We start from the raw sequence: 13,443 nt of genomic DNA on the forward strand, positions 1-13,443 counted from the left end.
CGAAGCACTGAGCAGGGCCAACTCCATCTCCTGTGTAAGCCTAAGCCTCATGCAGTTCAAAGTGGTGCACAGAGAGCACCTAACCAGAACCCGAATATACAGGTTCTTCCCGGAGGTGGAGGACCAGTGTGAACGGTGCATGGAGGCACGACCAACCACGCCCATATGTTCAGGGCCTGCCCCAAACTTGTCGGGTTCTGGAAAGCCTTCTTCGAGGCCACGTCAAAGGTTCTGGGCTTGAGGGTGGCGTTGTGGCTGAGAGTGGCAGTCTTCGGGATATTGGACCAGCCAGAACTTCATATGGGGAAGAGAGCCAATGCCCTTGCTTTTGCTTCCTTAATCGCATGCTGGAGAATCCTGCTCAGCTGGCAATCAGCAGCACCACCCACAGCTGTGGACTGGCTGGCAGACCTGGCATAATTTCTCCATCTGGAGAAGATCAAATACGCTCTCCGAGGGTCGGACGAGGGCTTCAACAAAGCGTGGGAGCTGTTTATCAGCCTGTTCCAGGATCTGTTTGAGGCCAATAGCGGATAGAAAGGGATCAAACAAAGAACAAAGGAAAGTACAGCACAGGAGCAGGCCCTTCGGCCCTCCAAGCCCGTGCCGACCATGCTGCCCGACTAAACTGCAATCTTCTACACTTCCTGGTTCCGTATCCCTCTATTCCCATCCTATTCATGTATTTGTCAAGATGCCCCTTAAATGTCACTATTGTCCCTGCTTCCACCACCTCCCCCGGCAGCGAGTTCCAGGCACCCACTACCCTCTGTGTAAAAGACTTGCCTCGTACATCTACTCTAAACCTTGCCCCTCGCACCTTAAACCTACGCCCCCTAGTAATTGACCCTCTACCCTGGGGAAAAGCCTCTGACTATCCACTCTGTCTATGCCCCTCCAGTGAGAACAAACCGAGTTTATTCAACCGCTCCTCATAGCTAATGCCCTCCATACCAGGCAACATTCTGGTAAATCTCTTCTACACCCTCTCTAAAGCCTCCACATCCTTCTGGTAGTGTGGCGACCAGAATTGAACACTATACTCCAAGTGTGGCCTAACTAAGGCTCTATACAGCTGCAACATGACTTGCCAATTCTTATACTCAATGCCCCGGCCAATGAAGGCAAGCATGCCGTATGCCTTCTTGACTACTTTCTCCACCTGTGTTGCCCCTTTCAGTGACCTGTGGACCTGTATACCTAGATCTCTCTGACTTTCAATACTCTTGAGGGTACTACCATTCACTGTATATTCCCTACCTGCATTAGACCTTCCAAAATGCATCACCTCACATTTGTCCGGATTAAACTCCATCTGCCATCTCGCCGCCCAAGTCTCCAAATGATCTAAATCCTGCTGTATCCTCTGACAGTCCTCATCGCTATCCCCCTGCTCCAGCCCATACTTGGCTCCCAGCTCCTTCAATCCTGCAAACTGACCCCGACCATGGTAAGAAACATGGAGCCTGAATCCTTCTTTGCCCAATGTTCACTTCTAGCATAGGCAGCTATTGGATAAATGATAAATGAGAGTATGGCTGACCAGGAAACTCTCCCACTCATATTCCTTACCTACAGGCACATTGGGAAGATTTATAGTCTGATAATAAACCTAGTTGACCATGTTATGAATGTAACTTTCATGGTCTTAAATGGGACTTGAACCCAGAACTTCTGGCCCAGAGATGGGGACATTAACATTGCTCCACGAGACCTCCCCGTCCATTTTGATACTAGTTTATAATTAATAGTTGAATCATACAAATCAGAAAGCTTTGATTTACCAGACTGTTAGGAATAAAATCTCTCAATTCTTCAAGCTGGGTTTGCTTATAGTTTGAAGATTGTTGGGCTGGAGCAAGTATGGAGGAGGCCACAAATAAGGATATAAAACAACATCTTACTCAAAAATTTTCCTTTGCACAGTTGGGGCGGCAAGGTAACACAGTGGTTAGCACTGTCGCTTCACAGCGGCATGGTCCCAGGATCGATTCCCGCTTGGGTCACTGTCTGTGCAGAGTCTACACGTTCTCCTCGTGTCTGCATGGGTTTCCTCCGGGTGCTCCGATTTCCCCCCACAGTCCAAAGATGTAAATGTTAGGTGGATTGTCCTTGCTAAATTGTCCTTAGTGTCAAAAAAAGGTTAGGTGGGGTTACTGGGTTACGGGGATAGGGTGGAGGCGTTGGCTTAAGTAGGATGCTCTTTCCAAGGGCCAGTACAGACTTGATGGGCCACATAGCCTCCTTCTGCACTGTAAATTCTATGATTTGCCAGATTTTTGCATTAGCACTGATGCCAAGGTGAGGAAAAATATTTTTACACATTGTTAAAAGTAAATGACAAATAAATAACCCATAAAAAGAAGAATATTCACACTCCAAGAATCAAAATTGTAAATGTACCCATTGATGTACTCTTGAAAAAAATGAAATGGAAAATGAAAATCGCTTATTGTCACAAGTAGGCTTCAAGTGAAGTTACTGTGAAAAGCCCCTAGTTGCCACATTCCGGCGCCTGTTCGGGGAGGCTGGTACGGGAATTGAACTGTGCTGCTGGCCTGCCTTGGTCTGCTTTCAAAGCCAGCGATTTAGCCCTGTGCTAAACAGCCCCTTGTGGGAAGGTCGACCAGAGAGCATAAGCTGAGAGTAAGGGGATCTCCCATTTAAGAAAGAGAAATGAGGAATTTCTTCTCTCTGAAGGTCGTGAATCTGTGGAATTCTTTACCGCAGAGGGTTGTAGAGGCTGGGTCATTAAGTATGTTCCAGGCTGGGATAGACAAATTTTTAAATCAGCAATGGAATGAAGGGTTATGGGGATAAGACGGGAATGTGGAGTTGAGGATTGTATTAGGTCAGTCATGATCTAATTGAGTGGCGGAGCAGACTGGATGGGCCAAATGGCCAAATATGGTCTTATGGATGTAAAGGGATATCCCATTATTCCTTAATGCAAGGAAATAGCTTGGAGTCAGTGGTGCTTTGACTTTTTAAAGTATGATTAGTATTGGTTCATAGATTACCTGCACATATCTCTAACAGAATCTCTGCAGCTCCAGATAGATATCCTCATTTGTTTCCAAGGACATATTATCAGAAAATTAAGTGTCAATGTTAAAAAGATAGGAGAGAAGATAAATAATAATGAAATGACAAATAGATGATGCCTCAACCTTGGAAAGGAAAGAAAAACTAATAAGTAGTGGGAAAGATTTAGGGGTATAAAAGCACTCTTTAAGATGGAATCTGCAAAGCATGATTCTTTATCAAGTCAAGGCATTGTAGATATTGTGCTGTTTAAAGTGCTTTGGGTAATGCAAAAGAGTTAATCACTGAACATAGCACTCATTCGCCTGCTTGCTCCTGCACCACATCCCCATTAGACTTAGAGTATAGGATTTTATAAAATTAATTAAGTATTTCTTTTATTTTAGGGTATGGCATTGGATGATTTCAATAAATTGGAATTTGACATGATCCTAATGAGCCCTCCTTGTCAGCCATTCACAAGGTGGGTGATTGTATAACATCAGTGACTGCAATTCAAAACAGTTAATTCAGTATAAAATTTTTTTGTGTGTGCAATGCCTGAAGCAGGTCCTTCATCCTATGCCAGTTTCTTGGTAGTTTTTGTCAGTGATGGTTTGCCATTGCCTTTCACTCTCAGGGGCAGGGTGAGGAGGCAGTACACAAGTCTACCTCAGCTAGAATGGGAATTTAACCCGCTCTGTTGGCACCCGCTAGCCATCTAACCAATTGAAGCGCATTGGAAATTTTCTTGATGTGATGAGATGCTATATAAATACAAGATTTATTTTTCTCATTGATTATTAAACAGTGAACTTTTAAACACTGACATTGTGCATATTATAAGACCATAAGACATAGGAGCGGAAGTAATGCCATTCGGCCCATCGAGTCCACTCCACCATTCAATCATGGCTGATTTCAACTCCATTTACCCGCTCTCTCTCCATAGCCCTTAATTCCTCGAGAAATCAAGAATTTATCAACTTCTGTCTTAAAGGCACTCAACGTCCCGGCCTCCACCGCCCTCTGTGGCAATGAATTCCACAGACCCACCACTCTCTGGATGAAGAAATTTCTCCTCATCTCTGTTCTAAAGTGACTCCCTTTTATTCTAAGGCTGTGCCCCCGGGTCCCAGTCTCCCCTGCTAATGGAAACAACTTCCCTACATCCACCCTATCTAAACCATTCATTATCATGTAAGTTTCTATTAGATCTCCCCTCAACCTCCTAAACTCCAATGTATATAATCCCAGGATCCTCAGACGTTCATCGTATGTTAGGTCTACCATTCCTGGGATTATCCGTGTGAATCTCCGCTGGACCCGCTCCAGTGCCAGTATGTCCATCCTGAGGTGTGGGACCCAAAAAACTTCCAACTAACATTTTACAACACACGTATTGGCTTAAATAAATGCAGAAAATGTTGGAAACATTCAGCAAGTCAAACAGCACCTGTGTAGAGAGAAACAGCATTTATATTTCAGGCTGATGACTTTTCATCAGGGACAAGAGGCAGGTAATTGGCTTCCTGCTCTAAATATTTCTTAGAACAAACCTACTATGCACTTAACATGAAAGTGAACATTGACAGCCCATATTGCAACCAATATTGCCTTTTCGAGCATACAATTCAATCTTTGTATTTGTGAAGAGAAATTTAGGCTAGGATTTAATGACATTTGCCAGGGTGGGCCTGATGGCAGGGGTTAGCACGGTAGCACAAGTGGATAGCTCTGTGGCTTCACAGCGCCAGGGTCCCAGGTTCGATTCCCCGCTGGGTCACTGTCTGTGCGGAATCTGCACGTTCTCCCCGTGTCTGCATGGGTTTCCTCCGGGTGCTCCGGTTTCCTCCCACAGTCCAAAGATGTGCAGGTTAGGTGGATTGGCCATGCTAAATTGCCCTTGGTGACCAAAAAGGTTAGGAGGGGTTATTGGGTTCCGGGGATAGAGTGGAAGTGAGGGCTTAAGTGAGTCTGTGCAGACTCGATGGGCCACATGGCCTCCTTCTGCACTGTCTGTTCTATGTTACCAATATTGAGAATTCTGTCTCCAATTTCGTAGGGTATGCCGACATGGGAAACCCACCTGTTGGCTTTGGGATGCAAATCAGGCTCATGAATGAGCCACTTAAAGGCAATTATCTCTGGATTTAATGGTGGCTCAGGGATTTATTGGGATTCCATGGCTCTCCCACCTGCGACCCTATCCCGCCCCACTCGTCTGTCTCCAGGGATCGAGCAACAACCCCTGGCGAAGGTCTTAGAGCATTATTGCTACTGCTGGCAATCAAGCTGATCTCTGATTGGCAGCTCTCTCAGAAGCAGGATTTCTGCCCTCTGTGGGTCTTAATCACAAGGGAGGCTCAGGAGTGCCGGATTGCACTGTCGGTGGAACTAAATTCTGCCCATAGTTTTTACCTTAATAAAATAATGTGCATATTTATAGTAAAGAAAGTGAACTTGTCATTTACATCCAGGAGCACTTTGCTTTTTTGTTCTATTCACACTCTTGAATTGACAAATGATACTGTAGGTAAATGATACTGAGAAGGTTGATCTGCTATATTAGTGTTGAACCCTACCCTATCTAGGAAACATTTTTGAACATCTTTGTACAAAATTGGCAGTAGAATACTTTTCATTGTTTTATTTGAATTTTCACTAGGCTGATACCAGGGTTAGCGGGACTGTCAGTAGAGATCGTTTTGACTGGGGCTGTATTCACTAGAATTTAGATCTGATTGAAACATATATAATTCTAACAGGAATGGACAGACTAGATGCAGGGAGGATGTTTTTATAGTTGGGGAATCTGGAACAAGGGGACACAGTCTCAGGATACAGAGCAGACCAAATAGAACTGAGGTGAAACATTTCTTCGCTCAGAGGGTCATGAACCAGTGGAATTCTCTATCACACAAGACTGTGGAGTCCAAGTCCAAGTATTCAAGAAAGAGATAGATTTTAGTGGCCTACTCTTGATTCTAGTTTCAATGAAAGCGCTCCACTAGCTGGACTCTTACCTAACAGAAAAAAGATTGTTGAGATTGTTGGAGATTAATAGTTTCAGCCCGGGACTTTACCATAGGAGTTCCTTCGGGCGCTAGGCATAAACATCTTCAACTACTGCATCAGTGACTCCCTCCATCATAAGTCTGTTGTGAACATGTTCGCTGATGTTCAGTACCATTCACAACTCCTCAGATACTGTAAAAGCCCTGCTTTCATGCACCAGGACCATGGCAACATTCAAGCTTGAGCTGATAAATAACAAGAAACATTTGTGCCACATAATTGCCAGGCAATTACCATAACCAGTAAGAGATAATCTAATCAACTTCCCATGACATTCAATGGCATACCACCAACATCCTAGGGGTCCCATTGACCAGAAACCTAATCTGGAGTGCCCTATCCATTAAAAAAAAAAAATGATCCAACCAATTATAGTCAAAGTACTGAAATGATTTCATCACTCTAATTTCCTCACCATACAAACAAAATCATAGCAGTTTATACACATGTTTCCTGGCTTGGCAGTCAAGCTCAGGATCGTACAATTGCTCATGAACATTTCTTTATTTACAACAAAACGCAAACGAATGCTCTTTATTATAGATCGCGGGGGTCGGGGGTCTGATCGTATCCGAAAATAGGGGATCTGATCCTATATACCGGGGTGCGAGCGCGGTAGGCTCTCCTCCATTTTCTCAGACGCATAGTCTGCACGATGCAGCAGAGTATTGCCAATACTAATAAGGATTCTATCAAGTAGGTCAGGGAGTACCAGGTTATAAACCTGGCACACCAAGATGGTGTGGTGTCGCTGGTGACTGGGCTCTGGGTACTGTGGGGAAGTGAATCATTAACGGCTGGGGGGCTTGAGGTCATGGGGTTCGTGTTCACGCGCAACCAAATGTCCATTATCACGATGAACCACGCGGAGGATGTCCTCATGGTTCTTCTTCTTTCACTTCTCTTCTCTTCTCTTGTCCTGGAGCTTCTGGAGTTCTGTGTGAAACAAGCATAGTGTCTGTTACTATCTTGGTTTAACATCTCGTATGATAGCCTGTCTGTCCTTTAGTGCCAATTACTCCCTTTATAATTTGTCACTATGTGTGACTCCTTAATTCTTTTTCAAAAAACGAATTTTAGGACAAGACACACTTTCAAATAATGAACCAGTGTGAGCCGTCTCGCAGACTGTGCGATTTACCATCCAAATGTCTGAGGATGTAAATAACATATGGTTGGCAACCTAAGGTTTACCTGAAACAAAACAAAACTTTTTGAGCTAAAACTATCCAAAATGAGGTGCGTATGGGTAAGAGTTGGATGGAGTCCCCGGGTAGGACGGCGACCAATGCCGTGTGTCCCCTACCCGAGCGTAGCTGACCAGAGTGGGGTTCCCAGGCAGGGCGGGTCCCAAGCCGTTTCTCCACTGCCTGAGCAACCGACAAGAACGGGCAAGAAATGTAGTTATCGTGGGGGATTGCCGTATTAGTTCTACCTTCGAACCAGAAGGGCAGTTACGAACGGGCGTCTGTCAACAGACGAGTTCCGCTGAACTGGCGCCTGGGACCTTAACAAGTCTCTGCAGACAAACTAGTTCCTCTGAACTAGCGTCTGGCCAATAGCAAGCCTCTGTGGGCAAGTCCTCCGAGGTTTCGGCCGAAAAGGCGTGGGGCCGTGGAAAAAAAAAATTCCGGTCCAACATACAACATTTAACAAACACTACAAACAACATGCTGCAGGTTCCATCAGAAAGGACACCGTTTTCTCCCAAGCGGTTTCTTTTAAAACATCATCTGGACACCTCAGTTATCGGTTGCGAACAGGGTCGCAAAGGGGTTCGCGTTTTGGAGTCAGTCTCAAGGTCGTCATCTTCGCCCGGATGCCAAACTCTTGAATGTATCAAGGCTGATAGGGCTGCTTGGTATGATTTCAGATCGCTCTCGTCATTCCGGACGAGTCTGTACGAATTGTCTCTGTGCCAATAGGTGGTGTCTAGTTGTGTGGGGACGGAATCGGGGTCGTCATTGCGGGTCGGTGGTCGGTGGTGGGGTTTGTTTAGGAAAGTGATCATGAAGGGATCACTCGAATCGTGGTCAGATTCGCTGGGTGTGGGTCCTGTTGCATGGGGCTAGTAGGGAGGCGTGCTGCGGCTATCGTCCGAGTCACAGTCGCTGTCTCTGCTGCTGCAGTCTGTGGGCGTTCCGGGACGGAGTGCATATTTAGGGGGTGGAGTCGAGGTTGAGTCCGTGGCTGAGCTGGACGTGTTGGGGGATGGTAGGGTTACGTTGGCTGTGGGCGGGGTGTGGTGTGCTGCGTCTAGCATGACGTGGTGTGCGTGGTTAGACTGTGTTCCATATGCCTTCATCTGGTTGATATGGAACCACGCAGTCTTTCCGTTGGGATACTTTATCTTGTAGACGGAAGGGCTTACTTTGTCTGCAGTGGAGTACGGACCCGAGTACTTAGGTGACAGGAATGTGCTGGGGTTGTATACGGAGAGCATGACTTGCCGTCCTACACTGAACTCAGTCGCATGCACTGTCTTGTTGAAACAGGCCTTGCTCTGTTTCTCTCTTGTGCCCAATTTCGCTGCGGCTGCTAGCTGAGCCGTTTTAACATTCTCTACTAATTGTTTGACTGCGTTCTCGTGTGTGAGGGCTGTCACTTCGGGGCTGGTCAAGTCTAAACCTAATAAAAATTCTGTGCCTCTCATGGGGCGTCTGGTCATGAGGGTGTGTGGGGTGTAATCTGTGGAAGTTGAAACTGTATTACGCAGAAACATCAGCGCAAAAGGGAGGACTGAGTCCCAAGTGGTGTTGTTTTGCTGGACCATTTTTCTGAGGGTGGATTTTAGGGTCTGATTCATGCGCTCCACGATACCACTCGACTGGGGGTGGTATGCAATGTGGAATTTTTGCATAATGCTAAATATCGTGAGGACGTTCTTCATGACACGTCCCGTAAAATGGGAACCTTGGTCGGATTCAATGCTGCGGGGGAGTCCCCATCTTGTAAAGTTGTGGTGGGTCAAAATTTTGGCTGTGGTCTTTGCAGTGTTTGTCCTGGATGGGACTGCTTCCACCCATTTTGTAAACGTGTCTATCACCACGAGTACATATTTATAGCCATTCCTGCAAGGGGGCAATGGTCCTATAAAATCAATCTGGAGGTTAGTCCAGGGGCCATTAACGGGTCGGGTGTGACTAAGCTCAGCCTTTTTGGCATATCTGTCCGGATTATTCTGGGCACAGATAAGACTCAACATAGTGAGTAACATCTTCTTTTAAATTCGGCCACCAGCAGAGCTGCCTGAGGTGGGCTGTAGTGGGATCGATTCCCTGATGTCCATGACCGTCATGGAATAAGCAAATCAGTTGATTCCTGTCCTGTTCAGGAACCACATAAAGGGTGTCTTTTAACACCACGCCGTCATGTGTGGTCAGAGCATTTTTAAACCTCTCGTAGGGTGCTGGATAGTTTCCTTTTAAAATCCCCCTGAGATTGCTGTCCTGCACTAGATCCTCGATCTTAGTCTGCGAGATCTGAACTGCATTCACTGGTGCGCTTTCGGGGTGTGTCCAAAAATATACATGCCTGGAACCTGCTTTAGCCAATGTGTCGGCTTTTACATTTCGAGGGGGGGAGGAACGATGGAGACTTCGAAGTTTGACTATCCCAAAAGTCCTGTTCTGTGCTCTCTCTAAAATGTGACAGAGTAATGTGGCTGAGGGGAGGGGTTTTCCGTCTGCGGAAACAAATCCTCTTGCTTTCCACATGGGCTGGAATTCTGTGAGGCTGTTGCAGACATAGAGGCTGTCCGAGTATATGTCTGCTGGGCTGGGGAAGGAATCTGGGTGTTCCACTATATACGCGATGGCCGCAAGTTCTGCTGCCTGCGCGCCTAAGTGTCCTGGAAGTTTTATTACTATTTCTTCTAGGGCGTGTCCCTGCGCATCCTCAACATAAATACCGCAATCTGTTATGCGCTTCCCATCCAATAGTGTGGAAGATCCACCCACATATATCTTTATGGGCTCGCACGTATCTGTGTGCTGGGGGCTCTGGGTAGAACTACCTATCTTTCTGGGGGGTGTTTTCGCAATAAAGAGGCCTGTGTTGTGTGGAGAGATAATTTCACATTCATGGGGGGGGGTTCCGGGGTACTGTAGGTTGTCTGCTAAAAAAGTGTGGGTCTTTGTCCATTTCACAGATGTCCCGTCCCTGCAAAAGAAGGGTCCGTCTAACTGCTCTAATCTGACTGACTGTACCGCCCTTGAGTCGTCCGTCCAGTAAAGGTTGGGTGGGGTGTGTTCTGTGAGGATTGTGATGGGGTTCAGTCCGGTAATGTACGAAAAATACTGAACTGCCCAAAATACTGTGAGCAGGTGCCTCTCGCAGGCTGAAAATCCCTGCTCCACATCATCTAAAATTCTGGAGGCATAAGCTACGGGCTTTAACTGGTCGTGCCGTTCCTGGAGGAGCACGGCCGAAAGGGTGCGGTCTGTGGTTGCTACCTCTATAGCGCAAGGGGAAAGTGGGTCTGGAACTTGTAGTGCGGGGGCTGCTATGAGTGCCTGTTTTAAAGAGTCCACAGCATGCGTATGCTGCGGAAGCAATTCCCAGGGGGCTCCTTTCTTTAGGAGATCTGAGAGGGGTGCTGCCTTGCTGGCGAAACCGTCAATGTGGTTTCGACAGTAGCAACCAGTCCTAAAAACGACCGGAAGGCTGAAACGTTCTGGGGAAGGGGCAATTTAGCAATCGAGTCAATCCTTTTGTGCTCGATCTCGCGTTTACCATGTGTGATAATTGTTCCCAAATATATCACCTTGTCTTCCAAAATCTGGGCCTTTTGGGGGTTAACTTTTCAACCAATTGAATGTAAAAGTTCCAGGAGTTCGGACAGAAGCTCGATGTGCTCTTCCTTGGTGTCTGTCTGCAGTAGTAGGTCGTCTACGTACTGAACCAGACATTCGGGGCGAGAGAATTTGGCTAAACCATTTGCCAGCTGTCGGTGGAAAATGGAGGGGGAGTTGTGGAATCCTTGTGGCAGGCATGTCCATGTGTATTGCTGATTTTAAAAAGTGAAGGCAAATTTGTACTGGCACGCCTTTGCCAATGGAATGGACCAGAATCCATTACTGACATCCAAAACCGTAAAGAATCGGGAATTGAGTCCCTGCTTGAGCATGGTCTCGGGACTTATTGCTACTGTGGGGGCTGCTGCGGGGGTGATTTTGTTGAGTTCCCGGTAATCGATTACATAGATTACATAGAACATACAGTGCAGAAGGAGGCCATTCGGCCCGTCGAGTCTGCACCGACCCACATTAATCCCTCACTTCCACCCAATAACCCCTCCCAACCCTTATGGACACTACGGGTAATTTAGCATGGCCAATCCACCTAACCTGCACGTCTTTGGACTGTGGGAGGAAACCGGACCACCCGGAGGAAACCCACGCGGACACGGGGAGAACGTGCAAACTCCGCACAGACAGTGACCCAGCGGGGAATCGAACCTGGGACCCTGGCGCTGTGAAGCCACAGTGCTAATCACTTGTGCTACCGTGCTGCCCACCATGATGCATCGGGGTTTCTCACTGGCCAAATCGGGACATTATTAGTGGAGGCTACTGATCTAAGTACGCCCTGCTCTAATAAGCTTTCGATTACTTTTGCGATTTCTCCCTCTGCCTCTTGGGGAAATCCATATTGTTTTTGGGGTCTAGGGTCAGGTCCTGTGATCTGTACGGAGCCAGTCATCCGGCCACAGTCGTGTTTGTGGGTCGCGAATGCTGCCCTCTCTTTTGCAGAACTGCCCTAACCTGCTTATCTGTGCTAAGCGTGGTCGGGTTGAACCAAAACTCGCCTACTGCGCTAATTTTGTTCGCATATTCACCTATGTTGAGCGTTACGGGGGCTCTTGCAGATTTTGCCATTTTCCAGACACACTGGTTGACTGGATCAAATGAAAGGTTGTGGGAATTCATAAAATCGATTCCCAGAATGTGTTCTGCTGTGTGGGGCAGGTCAACTAAGACTACGGGGTGCTTGGTGGTGATGTTGCCGATTTGAATGGGTACAGGGGCTGTGATGTGTCCCTGCTGTGAGTGGCCTGTAAAGCCGCTGAGGGTGATAGTGGCTGTAGTGGGCCTTGTGTCCTTTTGGAACATGGTGGTGGAATTTATTGTGGTGCGGGACCCTCCTGTGTCCCAGAGAAATTCGATGGGCTGTCCCCGAATTTTCGCTGCAACTACCGGTCGTCCAGACCTATCCCAAAGGGTGTCGCAGACCCAACTGGGGGAGCCCGAACGCCGTCAGTCCGTTCCGGTCAGGTCCGTCTGATCTGAACGGGCGCTAACACTATGAATCGGCTCTGTCTTCTTCTTATTCAGAGTGCCCGTCTGCTGGGCTCTCTGTGGCTTTCGTGGGGCATTGCATTCCCTTGCAAAGTGTCCCAACTATCCACAGTTGTAACACTCCTGTGACTTGGGTGGGGGGGCTGTTCTTTCCTTCATTCACCCATGCAGGGTTCTGGTGTGTTGTAACTGCCTGTATATCTGCGTCGGCCTGCTTTTCCTCGGGATTTTTAACTGCGGGTTTGCTTTGTACAGACTGCTCCCAGGCGCGGGACAATCTTTTTACTACCCACTTCTCGGCATGAGCCTCCTCTGAGGGATCATAATTGGCACAAGCTTTTTGTCCTGTTTCTGTGGCATGGGAGATAAGGGTGCGGGTCCATTTGACTATGTCGTCTGTGGACAAATGGGCGCGGTCTACATCTCCAAAGACTGCTGCAAAGTGGATCCACAGGTGTCCAGCAAACGCTGTGGGGTGCTCGGTTTTCTTTTGCCTGCATTTGTTGAGGCCATCTACGGGGTCACCCTGGTTATACCCGATCGCATCCAGGATCGCGGTATGCATTTCTGCAAGGGTGCCTCCTCCTACATTCTGTGGGTCGGGAAGGGCTGCTGCTACTGAAGGATCTAAACTTAAAACTGTGAGCTTTACATGCTCTCGTTCATCCAGGCCGTACATGGTCGCCTGCTGCTTTACTCTGGCAAAGAAATGGTGGGGGTCTGAGGTGGGGAGGAACGGTGTGATTTTCTTGCACGCGTCCCGTAATTGGGTCATTGTTAAGGAGGTGTAGTATAGAAATTCCGTATCCAATATGGCTGTGCGGCGGGTGGTTACTGGGTTCATTGGAGCCTGAACTATCTGCTCTGTGGGGGGTTGGGGCGCTTTTCTCTTCTGTGGCTTTCCCTGCGCACATGTTCCCTGAACATATCTCTGCGATGTTTCATTTAATTCTTCCCAATCAGGGCCGTCTTCCTCATCTAATTTTGCTCCAAATGTTTCCTGGAATCCTTTTTGGACTGAAAGCAGTGATTGCAGCTCTGC

General features: G+C 47.4%; 1 protein-coding gene across 9 annotated transcripts in view; it reads left to right on the plus strand.

Annotated features, from left to right (window-relative positions):
- The window catches only part of trdmt1 (tRNA aspartic acid methyltransferase 1), a 120,957-nt gene that overhangs the window by 77,328 nt on the left and 30,186 nt on the right, over positions 1–13,443 (plus strand). For 4 of the 9 annotated variants that reach the window (XM_072508588.1, XM_072508593.1, XM_072508592.1 and 1 more), the window contains one exon: positions 3,432–3,508. The exons of the other annotated variants lie outside the window; for them this stretch is intronic. In XM_072508588.1, coding sequence (XP_072364689.1) covers positions 3,432–3,508 — 77 coding nt within the window. The remainder of the gene's footprint in view (positions 1–3,431; positions 3,509–13,443) is intronic. 9 annotated transcript variants of the gene reach the window in all.

Source organism: Scyliorhinus torazame, chromosome 6 (genome assembly GCF_047496885.1).
Source record: "Scyliorhinus torazame isolate Kashiwa2021f chromosome 6, sScyTor2.1, whole genome shotgun sequence".
Lineage (NCBI taxonomy): Eukaryota > Metazoa > Chordata > Chondrichthyes > Carcharhiniformes > Scyliorhinidae > Scyliorhinus > Scyliorhinus torazame.